Source organism: Scomber scombrus, chromosome 20 (genome assembly GCF_963691925.1).
Source record: "Scomber scombrus chromosome 20, fScoSco1.1, whole genome shotgun sequence".
In the NCBI taxonomy this organism is placed as follows: Eukaryota; Metazoa; Chordata; class Actinopteri; order Scombriformes; family Scombridae; genus Scomber; species Scomber scombrus.
The window spans coordinates 2,790,677-2,805,047 of record NC_084989.1 but is presented as its reverse complement, the minus strand read 5'-3'; the positions used below and the strand labels follow the sequence as shown (position 1 = coordinate 2,805,047).

General features: G+C 40.7%; 1 protein-coding gene across 1 annotated transcript in view; it reads right to left on the bottom strand.

Annotated features, from left to right (window-relative positions):
* tgfbr1b (transforming growth factor, beta receptor 1 b) overlaps positions 1–4,144 on the bottom strand; it is a 71,089-nt gene extending 66,945 nt beyond the window's left edge. The window contains exon 1 of the mRNA XM_062441896.1: positions 4,068–4,144. Within this exon, the coding sequence (XP_062297880.1) occupies positions 4,068–4,131 (64 nt within the window). The 5' untranslated portion in view covers positions 4,132–4,144. The remainder of the gene's footprint in view (positions 1–4,067) is intronic.
* Positions 4,145–14,371: the final 10,227 nt, after the last annotated feature.

Below are 14,371 nucleotides of genomic sequence, written 5' to 3'. Positions count from 1 at the left end.
GCAGAGAAATGTTCAGTGTGACAGTCAGTATATGTAAGCTTACATCACAGCAGTAAAAGTTACAGTGACAGAAATGTACACATTTATAAAACTTCAATGCCTAACCCTGTTCTGAGTACATGGCTCCAAACTGTGACCATTTCTGAGAGTGTGCAAGTTTAAATTTCACATGGTCCCATTGTGTGAGTGGGTGGTGATCATTATGCTGTTTCACAAAGATCAAGTCTGGATCCACTGTCAGTCTTCAGGGTTTTCTCTCTGCCTTGCTTTGTATTAGCTCCATTACATTTGTTGAAAATTCCAGCCTGTGATTTTGACAGAATGAAAAAGGCAGAACTGAACTGCAGTGCAACACCCAGACAGTTATCTTGTAATTCATCCCCAAAAAAAAGGCAGCAGCTACACGCATGTTTTGATTTAATTACTAAATCACATTAGCAAGATGAATGTCAAGTATATTGTGAATACTTTCTATTGCATCACTCAGACTGATGTGAGGAGAGAGGAGCAGTGATCAGCACTAACAACAAACACACACTGCAGCATTCAACTACTTAAATCAACTCTGCTGAAGAAAATATCTCAGTGCTCACCTCAACAACATAGCATGTTGGACCGTGTAGGGGACTATAACATGGACTATGTGGTAGAAAATGTCAAAATACCTTCATGCAAACCAGACATTGCTTGATTTTTGAATGGGGTGCTGTTGGACATTATTCCACACACAAAACACAGGTACATTACCCTGCACAGTAGCATACCAGTTTGACATATAATGTTTACAGGGAGCAAGAGACCACAGTTTTTTCCACTGCATGGTCACAACAGTATTCTTAATTGTTGAACATCTCAGAAAGTCATTTCTCTACAGACTGAACTACAACAGCTGAGGATGAACACTGTCAGGTCTCCAGCTGTCTGACCCACTGCTATTGTGTTATATTGATGTTTATGTTTACCTGCCTCAGTGTGCTGAATTCTATTGAAGAAGCCTAGCATATATCTTTAAAAAAATAAATGGTGTTAGGGGTTACCCAGGGTTCTCTAAGCAGGATACAGTGTTTACATCCAAACCACATAACGCAGATACTCCAAAAACAAGCAGTCACTGGAATACTAGTGAGCCTGTAAACACATTCAGTGAAGAAAAAGGAGAGGCCCACAGCTGAAAAACTGTGAGAACACAGTCAGCTCTGGTGATACCTCTCAGACCAAACACCACTGCACTACATTTGATTTAAAAATCCTTGAGAAACATATGAAACTGAAAAAGTGTTCTTATGATGCAGTTTGCCTGCACGCACATTGTGTCATTTCCTGTTCATTCAAACTGCCAAAACACTGTAACCTCCTCCTTAGTGCACAGTGTATTCTTTGCATTAGCAGTACATTGTATGAAAGTGGGACGCGCTGTAGGAAAAATCCCAAGATGTTTGTAGATGTGTTTCATGACCAGCAGCGAGACTGGAGGAAAGAGGAGCTTAGATAACATCCTGAGCTGATCAGCTACATCCTCAGATGTCAGAGACAGCACCCATTGATTTGGAGTATCCCTTTGACAGCACCTTGCGTTTGACTCAGAGTGCTGACACGACACTCCATATACCAGCCCACTCCGGCTAAACGCAGCCCATTTACTTACTATGCCTAATGGGGCTGGGGGAAGAAGCCGGAGCCTCGGAGCGGACAAATGAAACTGAAGGGCGGGAGCGCTGAGGGAGGGTAGAGGGAGAAGCCAGCGACAGAGCACGAGGACGGAGCCTGTTAAGGGCGGGAGGATGACTGAGGCTGGTCGAATGAGGAGAACGATAGTGATACCACCTAATTTAGCCCGTTGCCAGCGTTCAGATGTGTGAGTGTGTTTGAGTGCGTGTGGATGTTTTTAGTGGGCGAGCGCCAATCCTGTGCGCCTCTGTGAACCGCAGGGGTGTGGTGCTGGATGCTCAACATCAGCGTGCCACATGAGGATGTCAGTAGATGCTCTAGTATTATTATTGTTTTTAAAAATGTATCACATTTGCACTTTTGTGGATGTAATAAAAAACTAGAAATCCATTTCCCTCCCACTGAATTGTGCACGGGCGGACTGATCTTTTTTTTTTCCCCTCCTCCTAATCTGCTAGTTAGATTATCTGCATCAAAAAAATATTCCATTCTTTTCTGATGGAAATGATGCAGCTTCTCCGGCCGTGGACCCACGCCATGACAATCCTATTGCCAGACAAAGAAAGTGGAATTCCCTTCCCCTCTTGTGTGTCCCTCAGCCAACATATCAATTTAATAAGCAGCCCTGCATCTGAGGCAGCAATAGGGTATATGAGGACACAACCGCGCTTTTGGCATAGAGGGATTCTGATGAGATCTTTATGTATGCTGTTTGAAAAGCATGCTCCTCCACTCATGATGAGGCTCCCTCTCTCTCTCTCTCTCCACACAAAGGAATGTGACACAAAGGAAACGCGTGAGAGTGCCACTCAATAAGAAACAACACACTATTCCTATTAAAAAAGGCCTTCTCCTCCTGCTATCACACACTGGATACTGAAACAAAGAAAAAAAAAGAGGAGCACACTTCCATTGCAAAATTGAAATAGAAATAAGAGCATAAAGAGAGGGCAGTGTTAAACACACGGTAACAGCAGCAGCGGCTGTGTATCAGTGTCATTCTCTAATGAGCAGGCTGGAAATCCAATTCACAAATGTGGCAGGTTAATTCGATAGTGCTTATCCCTGAAAGCCGTAAACAGCCCCGTTCCACATGACTTGAGGACATATTTGCGAGCCCATCCAGCATGAATGAAAAAGACTGCAAGTCGGTCTTCCTTCAATATTACAACAACCATAGCCTTCCTCCTCTTTTTCTTCTGAAATCACACCCTCGCTACAATGCAAATGACCAACATCGAGTTTTATTTGTGAAATAAAAGCACTGCTTAGGTATTTGGACGCCGTGCTCAGTGCATCGTTAAATCGGCACATTTTTGAACGGAGTTTGGCGTCACCGGGAAGCGCTGTGTGTAACGTTACTGCTGAAGTGGAGCAGCCTGATGATGGGATTGTTTCTCATCGTTTAACGGCAACATGCTAAACCGTAGCGTCCGATAAAAATGCCTCCGTGTAGTTTGAGCTCAAGAGACTAATGTCATTACCTAGCATAACAAACAGGCTGGTTTCACAAACCGTTATTTAAGTAGAGCGAAACAAAAAAAAGACGAGAAAAATGTACCAACTCTGGTGTGGTGAAACATCAGCAGCTAACGGTGCCGCACGGAGGTAGATGTGTTATCTGTCAAACAACAAGTTCAACTTCCTGGCAATACTTAAAAACTGTTTATTACACCATTAGACAAGAACGTAATGAGAGGACAGAAACTATATGTGGCTACCAGGAGGCACAACAACAAATAGCTAGATAAAAAAAGAGTCAGGAATTTAGTTCAAACAACAAACCAAAAGGCACTGCTAAGCATGAACGTCACTGTCACATCACCTGGGAGGAGAACAGAGTTAGTGAGTTACAAACACAAAGCGAAGCAATGTTACACCTACAGATACACCGAAGAGCCTTGAGACAACATAAAGTTCAACTATGTGCAACTAAGCCTGCGAGGTGACATGCTCAAATCACAGAGTCAATGAACAACCAGTGCTTGACAAAAAGCAAACATCCTCTCAGTGATGCTGCCAACTTTGTATTTGCGAAAAAAAACTGAGCAGTGCTCCTCCCGGACGGACTCTTTGTACTCTTTGTTGGCGAAGCAAGAAATCCAAAAACTGTAGCCAGAACCTGGCGGAGGGGAGGCTAGCTTTGATCCTACTGTGACTTTTCGCTCCCTGCTTCTTTTTTTTCTTCCCCCCCACTAGACAATAAACATTCCTCAGACAGGCAACAGCAGGCTGGCCGCCGACCCTGCGCCATCTTAGTTACACACACTCTGCTTCTTCGGGCGTCTTGAACAAAGAGCTTTTCTAGCGGAACCGGCCGGACCCATGAGTGTAACTTTCGGGAAACACGCAAGAAACACATAGCACAACTCCAAGCTGCCCATTAAAAAGGAACCTACCGGTGTTTTCTTGTATCCTTGTCCCGAACAGGAGGACGAGCAGAAAGCATGGTATTGCATCCATCGTGGCTACGGACCAGACTGGCAGCCGACTGCTAACTTCTCAGTGCTCTGAGGAAGGTAGGCGCTGATTGGCGGGTAGAGCCGCAAGTCCCGCCTAGCCAGCGCTAGTTAGGAGAAAGGGCGAAGCTGATTGGCGGAGGTACCTGCCACACCCCGCCCCACTGGAACCACTCTACCACTGCTGTAAACAAACACTGTTGCTATTCACTATAATGACAAAGTATTCATTTATCTTACTTTGCTACCTTTTACTGACCACTTTTGTACCAAAACTAATAATAAAGAATTTAAATAAAATTATTTTTCTTTTGCAGTTTGTCTGCAATAAAATTACATAATAGAGATTTATTGCATTTCAGCCTAAATGAAGAAAACTCCAGCACAGCTAAAATGTAAATACTAGTATGATTTCTCCATACAGCTGTCACACACTGACTTTAAATAGAATTGCTCCATAGAAAAGTACATCTTTGTGAGGAGAAAATAGCTCAGACAGAGAGGAAGGTGACACTCATGTGATTTTGTCAAAGAGAAAGAACGTGTCACAGTGGCTCTGACCGAGGCAACATATCATAATAATAACATCAGCAAACACAGATAACATTTTCCTGCTCCACAGATAAGGTATCCTCAATGACATGCTGTGGCTAGGACCGTGTGCATCGTCCATATGTCAGTCTTTCACACACACACACACACACACACACACACACACACACACACACACACACACACACACACACACACACATACACACAAAGACAGATGCCCTACACAATCACGGCAGCTTACGCACGCACACACACACACACAAGCACACCTCTCGTACATTGTTCTAAATCCTATAACCCTTTGTCTCATTCACATTTACTCCATCTCTTGAGAAGACACACACACACACACACACACACACACACACACACTTGACCTAGCCCCTGCCCCGCAACACCCCCCCAACGCACGCACACACTCACTCACACACACCCTTCCTAGTCCCTGGAGAGTGTGACATAGATTGATGATGGCCTATTATTTGATGTCCAACTGAGCCCTGCACAGCCCCACATGCACATTGTGCAGGCACACACACACACACACACACACACACACACAAACACACACACACACACACACACACACACACACTCAAGCACACACAGGCTGGTACACTCTCATGCATATTTATTGTAGTTGTCCCTAAAAGATGGAGAGCAAGAATAAAACTGAGGTGATCTAACGAATGGAGCAACATGCACTGCAGATAGATGGATCATGTGATGTAGGATGTCAACATATGTATGCAGGATGCTATTTAAAATATAATATGTACTTGAGCAGATGTTGTTAAATGAAGAGGGACCTCTGATATGCCATCTTCCTGACATGCACTCACACACACACTCTCACACACAGACACACACACACTCTCACACACACACACACACGCACACACACAAAGACACCGCCTGCTCTTAGCAGTAATCAAATGCAGTTCATGTTTCATTGCTTGTACCTGTCTCATTTGCATTTACAATTTTGGCATTTAGCTGACGCACTCATCCAGAGTGACTTTCAGTGTGTTGGGCTCTATAAAAAAAGATTTTTAATCACAAAATTACAAGCAACCAACAGTTAGCAGTGCAAAGGTCAGTGAGGATTTTCCTTTGAGCGCAGAATGATGTTGCAAAAAAATATAAGCAAGCAAGCAAAGAAGAAAAAGGACAGAACTCGATTTTTTTTCTTTTTTCCAGAACAAAATCAATATTTGGGGTTTCAGTAGGGGAGGCAAATTCACCCTAAGTAAATAAATGCTCAGCCCCTCTTTGGTTCTGTCTTGAGTGGGAAGGTCAAAGGTCTCTCTATTATAGACAAGGACAGCAGAGAGCACAGATGACCAAAGCTCTGTTTCATTAGAGCTTCCATCTCAAGTGTAAACCTGCTCCCTGCTCTGCAAGTGGACTCTTGTCTGAGAGGTAGAGGACTAGTTAAACAAGTAATGATGCAGGTCTTAAGGAGGACAGAGAGGACATGCAGATAGGAGACAAGTAGCAGCCACCACAGCTGAACCCTGAAGCTAATGTTGGTCTCTTAAACTGCAGTTCCTCTGGTGGCCACTAGTTTACAAGAAAACCTCAATTCATCTGTCTGTCAAATACTATGTTTTCAGTAAATCCTGCTCTGATTGCTATGAAATGTGCTGTTTATATTTATGACCCCCAGATGATTCCTAATGATCTATTATATTAAATAAAATGTTGTACTTAAGAGATGGCCACAAAATCATTGTGCCATTCTTCACAGACGATGAACTCTTTTCATTTAAAGATGTAAAACGTCTTCTGTAAAATGTCCTACACACAGTATACCTCAATATCTAATAGGCATATCTCTACGGACTTTGTTGAGCACATTCATGCTTCTCAGATGATAACCCTTTGTGAATTTAATAAAAGCATAACCTTTCCTCTGGGACATCTTAGATTTTATAGCAGAGATGTCCAAACTGACTTTGTAATGCCACAACTTTTTTAAGTTGGCACTTATTCAGTGAAATCTATCTACGGAATGGATTGGACCAAAATTTGGTACAGACATCCAGAGTCTCCGAGGAATGAATCTTAATGACTTTGGTGATCCCATTTGTGGTTTTGAGTGAAACATATCAACAACTATTGGATGGTTTGCTATGAAACTTGGCACCGACATTCATGATTCCCTCAGGATGAATTGTAATAGCTTTGATGATCCTCTGACTTCTCCTCTGGCACCGTCATCAGGTCAAAATTTTCATTTGTCCAATACTTTGGCTTCTAACCAAATATCCACATAACCACTGAACATTCCGATCAGCCTCAGCTGTGCGTTGTGTTCAGTGCTAAATAAAAAACATTTAGCTTGGCATGCTCCAGTAGCTTGCGGTTCGATTTTGGCAGCGGACCTTTGTTGCATCTTGCATGCCATTCCCCATCCCTCTCTGTTTCCCCTTGTTTGCTGTCATCTCTCAACTTTTGCTATCCCAAAATGGTGAAAAATGCCCTAAAAAATATAGAAAGAAAGACTAATGTTGCATGCGAACACTGTAAAATGAGATGGCGACCATGGTAAACGTCAGCATGGTATCATTATCATTGTAAATGGTAGCATGCTGACATACTTTTTTGTAGCCTACATTTTTTTAATGCAAGCTCCTTACTTAGCTTGTCACTTTCTTGAAGTGTATATGAAGCTCTTCAACAGATCCACTTTCATGAGATGTCACTGCACATTTAGTCAAGCGCCTCGCCTTTTTCCATGTGCATTTAAGCCGCTTAGATCGGTTCCTGCTCAGGACCGAGCCTGGAGCTGCCATCGGTCTCTAACATGCTGTCATGTGTGATTCACTACACTCTCAGGTCGGAAACATAAACATGTTTAATGTGAAATTAATTCATATGCTGAAATGATGCAGAGATGACAAAAGTGGAAGAAGTTCAAAAGCAAAGGTGAGGGATTTGATGTTGATTCATAAATGCATTAATGCTGGCATAAACAAGTGAAGTGCACCAATGCTTGATATGCTGTTTCTCCTAATTAACTTTCATTTGTTTAATTGAAATAATTCTGTTACAAGCAACAGATGTGCTGGGTTAGGCCTGCTAGCTGTTCCAGGGTCCAGGTTAAGGTCAAAGGGTGAACCTCATCTTCCATCTGCTGACACTGTTTCTGCTTTTAAATCCTGCCTCAAGACATTCTTATAGTGCCTTCTCGCCTGACAACTAGTCATGTGTTCATAAAGCAGCTCTGTTGTGCTGCTTTTAAATGTATTTTAATAGTTTTCACCTGTTTGGATGATTTATTTGTGAACTTCCTTTATTCTTCTAACTCTGTGCTTATATTTTGCTGTTCTTTTACATTTGTGATTGTTTCTTTTGTGCTGCTCCTGGCTTAAAAAGTGCTATACAAATAAAATGATACATATACCTCTTTAAAAACCCTTGAAATGGTGTTTCTCATACTTCTTCTCCCATGTTAATAATTCCAGATTATACAATAACCAAACTGAGTTCACTACTGGTCAGTATAACTAACATATTAACTATGCTGGTAGGATGACAGTGAAGTAATTACAAATCCTGTTTATTTGTTCTTAGACAAACCCCAAGAAGAATGGAGTCAATTCATTTGAAAAACTGAATGTTTGACTAAATCAATCATATAATTAAATCTCCATAATTAAGAAGCAGCTGCAACAGAAGTCAGCTCACCCTTCATCAGAGAGACTCCGTTCTTGTATTCTTTTTTATGACTGCCTTTTATTTAAATGAGAGATCTGATCCTCCTGGGCATAGATAATACCAGTCTGAATCAAATCTGTGGACAGATGTTCCGTTTTCTTTTTCCTTCAGCTGCTTTCTGCTTGAGAGGTTTTGCTCTACCTTCCCTTTTACATTATTCTAAAGGTGTTCTATTAGATTCAGGTCAGAGGACATACATGGCCAAGTTTCACTTTTTTCAACTCTAATGTGATTTTTTGCAAACATACCTGACCACATCTGATCCAAACTCATTTATTTTGGTTTCTAAAGAATGTGCCTCCAGTATTCATCAGGTTTCTTTTCATGTTGTTTGGCAACGTTTAATCTTGCTGTTTAGTGCTGTTTTGGGAGTAATTGTTTCCTTTTTGGACACTGTCCATAGAGCGTGACTTAATGGAATGTCCTTCACACTGTCTGAGCAGACATTGAAATACCAATTTCCACAGATAATCATTGTGCCGAGTCAGAAGCACTTGTCTGTTTTTCTATGCAGAGTACATAAACAGTGAATTGTGTGCAGATAATTTTCGAGGACAGCCTCTGCTCTTTCTTTTATAAGTAGTATGATTCCTCCTGTAACTCCTGATCACTGCTGCAACTGTGTTTTCGCTTCTGTTTAGCAGCCTGCTGCTGATCTTGTACCCTCTTGTACAATCTTATTAGTTTTTTTAGACAGTTCCATATCATGTGGAGCCACGTTGCGTTACACACAGACCAAAACTGACAAAGTTGAGGTGTTCAGAGGTTCTTTTATAACCTTATTCAGGCAATTAGTTCTAATTGGAAGTCACAGGTGTACTCATTTTTCTTTCAGTGGTCACAGGTGAACTGGTTTGTTTCATTGAGGCTGAAGTTTGATCATTGTCTTTTCAATTGACTCTATCTCACCTGTTAGTTTTTACTGACAAATAAGATCAAGTACCTCACACTTCACCCTAAAAATACTAAAATTACTGTAAGATGATACAATATTAAATCATTCAACATTTAGTGATAGAGCCTAGGGTGTATTGTTATATACTGTATGTTAAATGGATTATAATTATAGAGCACTTTTCTAGTGTTTTGACCACTCAAAGCACTTTTACACCACATGTCACATTCACCCCTTCACACACATTCATACACCATTGGTGCAGCCATCGGGAGCAAGTTAGAGTTAAGTATCTTGCCCAAGGACACATCGACATGTAGACTGGAGGAGTCGGGAATCGAACCGCCCATCTTCCTAGCAGTGGACATTAGACACAGACGCTCCAGCTATGAATATGCAAATGTATTTATTTTAAGAAGTTTTCCTGCTGTAGACGAAATGTTACTTCTCTGTAAAGTTCTCATTCTCAGTGTATGTTCACTGGAGTCATCCAAGTTTCCACATCACACTTGTCAAGTTGGATATTGGAGCAGGACTGACTTCCAAACTAGTTGTGATGTCACAAATCATCCTCATAGACTCGCTCCTAAAAATCAGATTTCCAATGAGCTCAGAGAAACTTTAACCTTCAGCAAAAGAGTGTAAAAACAAACTCTACACATACATCTGCACAGAGAAGCTCAACCATCCAACTGAAGGAACAAGAAGAAAAACATATTTTTGAGTGGAGGGAGACTTTAAGTAAATGCTCATTTATTAAGCTTTGCATTATTAGTAGAAAGTGCTAGTTTGAAGAGAACAGAACAGAGTTCTGAAGAGTTTTCTTCATGCTGCACAATTTTAATTTGAACAAGACAAATAATTGAGATTGCGTTGAATATTTGAATTAAAAAAATTCTTAAAACAAACTCTTTGTATTACATATTGTTGGGATAAAATAATAATTTCCATTTTTTATTAAGATTTTCACTCATTTGGATTGTATTCTCTTGATGGAGGTGAAATAATCAAACCCCGAAAAAACCACTTTATTTACTTTATCTTGAAATAAAGGAATGTTTCAACACGAGAAATAGATGCAATTTTTATGGAATATAGATTCCTCAGTCTCAGTAGGTCATATCATCAATGCCTCAAGGCTGTTCAAGCCCTAATCCATGTGATTAATAGTAGTGAAAATGCATTATATGGGAATGGATTCTGATTTTGCAGTGAGATGAATAGATCATTCTCACCTTAGAAATAGTTTGCTCTCTCTGTCTCTGTACTGCAGTCTGTATTATAAAGCAGTAAGCTAGTAAGCTGCTATTTTACAACATCATGTCATGTGTGTTTGTGTCTTTATGGCTGGGTGAGTGTTACTTATTACACTGTTATTACTATTACACTCAAGTTCAATTTGATGTTATTGTACTCAGATGAAACCTTAAATCCAGTTAATATTAGCTGACAGTAAATCTCAGTGTCACACACACACACACACACACACACACACACACACACACACACACACACACACACACACACACACACACACACACACACACAAATAGAGTGTAGCTGTCACGCAGTGTTTAACTAAAGGGAACGGACTGTGCCCTGTCCAGGGATCATTCCTGGACTCCACCCTGATATCAGGTGTTGTGGATGGAGCTCTGCCAGTCATACCAGTCCTCTGCTTTTATTTTAGACTCAGAGCCGACGCTACAAAAGCCTCCTAAGCTGTCTCAATCCAAACGCTGTGAGAAAACAAACGACATAAATCCTCCTCACTGCTGTAAAGAAGCATTCTTCTGCTCAGCAGGAAATTGAGTTGTGGAACATTATCGCTCAGGAGTGATGTGAGTGATGTGACTTTATCTTGAATGCTAAATTAAATTTCCGCCTTCCCCCAATATTTACTCACATCATACAGTATGATTCACATTTTTAAAATTGCAAACTTAAAGATAAATATATGGAGCAATCCTGGTTCTGTTCTTGTTATACTTTGCTGTTCACATCGTGTTATATACATGACTCTGCTCAGTGACTTGCACACACACACACACACACACACACACACACACACACACACACACACACACACACACACACACACACACACACACACACACACACACACACACACTAGAAGAATGTACCATATCATGCTTTTATTATATTCCTCATTTATATATCATATTATGGTCTACAGTACATAACATGTGATATCTAATAGTACTGTATGCATGGCTGGATCTACCATACAGGCAATCTGGGCACATGCTTAGGGGGTCTTGAGTAGAAAGACAGAGGAAGAAAAAAAATGTGTGTGCTTTTTTTTTTTTTTTTTTGTCAGGCTCTACAGAAATACAACACTTGACCTCTTGATGTTGGTAATTTCACTTTCGAAAACCTAGTACGGAGTTACAAGGTTTCCACCCAACAGCAGCGTTATCCAATAGGAGTAAAATAAAAGCTGTTTGGGGGACATGAGCTTCAGGCACTAATGCAGCCCCCCCCCCCCCCCCCCAGTTTACATTCACTTGCAATGCTCAGTAGATTCTATTTTGTAATGTATTGACTTGTACGCTAATTTAATTAACACCTTCCTTAAGTTGTTGTTCCCAATCATCACTATGTGTATTAATATACAGTATGCTGTGCTGTGATTGCAGACACATGAAAGAATGGATGAATGATAGTTGGGGGAAAATGGAAGCTCTGAAAAAGATGGATCTGTCAATTCTGCAGCAGTGACACCAAAATGAGACTTAGCAGAGATGTTTTGGCTACTGGACATGGTATGGTATTAAATGTCATTCCAGTGGCTGGAAAAAAAAATGTGTCATGTCGTAAGTCTGCTTTTGGACACTTTTTCATTCTATTAGAATGAGAGAATTGCACAACTACATCAGCCACACCAACAACTAAATGACCCTGGAGATGCAGGCTGCGCCACAGAGAGCTGATCAAAATGTGTGTAAGATGGAATTTCTGTGTCAGTTTATTGTGCAGAATAGAGGGAATGAAGGACCTGCCTGTCCAGGGTCACGTGACAGCTGAAGGCAAAAGAAAATGTCAATAAAAACTGTCAATCAAGCAGCCGTCAGTCATGTGACCCTGGCCTTCAGGTCTTAGCCTCAGGAGTCACCCAGCTGATTGTTCTGTCAGTCCAAACTGTTGGGTCTCGACACCTACGGTCGGATTGCCTTTAGACATGTGAGCCGTAGAGTTGTCTGATGTTAAGAGAAGTCAAAGAGAGTTATCTGCCATGCTGCTGTTCCGTATTTTATCATAAATGTACAATAGGAGCACTTCTTGCAGCACTTTGGAAATCACTGATTTGGAAAACTAATGTTTGAATTTCTGATTCATGGTCTCCAGAGGATGAATTGTTGACCTTTAGCGCTGCCATAAAGTCTGTTTTTCCACTACTACACAAGAAATATCAGAACATAAGATTGCCATAAAATGAGTGGTGAACAATCCTACTCTCCATAAGATGAGCCCCTCAGCTTTTGCCCTATTGCTGCCCTTTATCAGCTGTTAACAAGACTTTAACCACACATATCATCATGTGCACTAATCTCTGCAGTGTTTAATACAAACTAATAGTGTTGTGCAACATTCTACCAAGCAGCAAGCGGTGCTGTACCAAAGTAGTCCCCAGGCCAAGCATTTAACACCTTTTTATGGCACAGTATTAACTCCTTGGCAAGGCCATTGCCTATCAGATCATGTTCATTGTAGGCTGGCTTGGCAGTTACTTGCTTTGAAGAGTAACTGATATATGGAATCATCTTCCGTACTTCTTCTTATGAGTAATAGAAGTGCAAGCTTTAAGAACCTTTGAAGGCCTGTGGGCTGTGAAAAAAAAATCCGCAAAAAAACACACTGAGGAGTCTGTGCGCTGATTTTAAAGATGAATATTAATAAAGAGTCTGTAGATGGAAGGAAGGGGGGTGGGGTGGGGAGAAAAGGCCAAAAGCACCCTGATATTATCCATATGTCATTTCCCCTCTAAATCTAAAAATGTCATTTTATGCCTGACACCTCTTCTTGCTGATGAGAGTGCAGTGGGGGTAATCTATCTGCCTACAGTGGAAGATATATCCATTTATATTATGCATGCTTTTAAATGAGAGGCCATCACTGTAGTGTAAAAGTGTATTTAACAGTGAGAAGAGAAGGAGCAGAAATGCAAACTAAAGAGAGCTGCTGTGACTCCTACATGCAGTAAGAATATTCACATATGTTCACATATGGCTTTAGGTCTTATGAATGCTTAAGCGAGTCTGACATAATACGGGTTAATTAGTATTCTGACACTTGGTTAAATAAAACCACAGCTCACACTGCACTGAACACCTGATGCTTGCTGTCATATCATTAACTCAAATTGCTGGCAGCTGCTTGTTTTGTGACTCTATGGTTCATTCTCTCACACAGCTGTTTGAATCACTGGTTTACTCATGTTTCATGCAAACATATTTACCTGAATCAAAACCAGGATAAGGCTAATTACTGGAATACAACTGTGCATGTATACCTCTTTGTCATGATATAAAATGATACACTGAATAAACATCAATTTATATTTTTTGACATAAATTAGGATTTAAAATGTTCTGGACAATTCTGTTGACTTCTCTTTTTTTCATCTGATTATACTGAGAGCTTGCTGTTTTGAAAAAGACACATCATCAACTTAGCAAGGTACAAACTTTCTTAATACTAAAGTAATCAGTGAATTAATGGCCTGTACTCGTAGTCAACAGCTTACCAGACAATATTTAAATAGGTCCTGGGTTAAAAAATTGTGAACCCGTCCTTTAGGAAGAAACCCAGGGATAGGTAAAAGTGCTTTGAGTGGTCAAAAGTCTAGAAAAGTGCTATATAAGTACAGTCAATTTAACTCTTTCAAATGTTGTGTATTTATCATTGTATTATATCCCATGTAGATTCATCACAGTCACTGATTTCCTACATTAACACAGAGTTCCTGAAGAAGTGACCAGCCAACCAAGTGCTTCCCACTTCCTGTAATGTGTCATGTGAGCTACACAAGGCGTGACATTGGTGGGCTT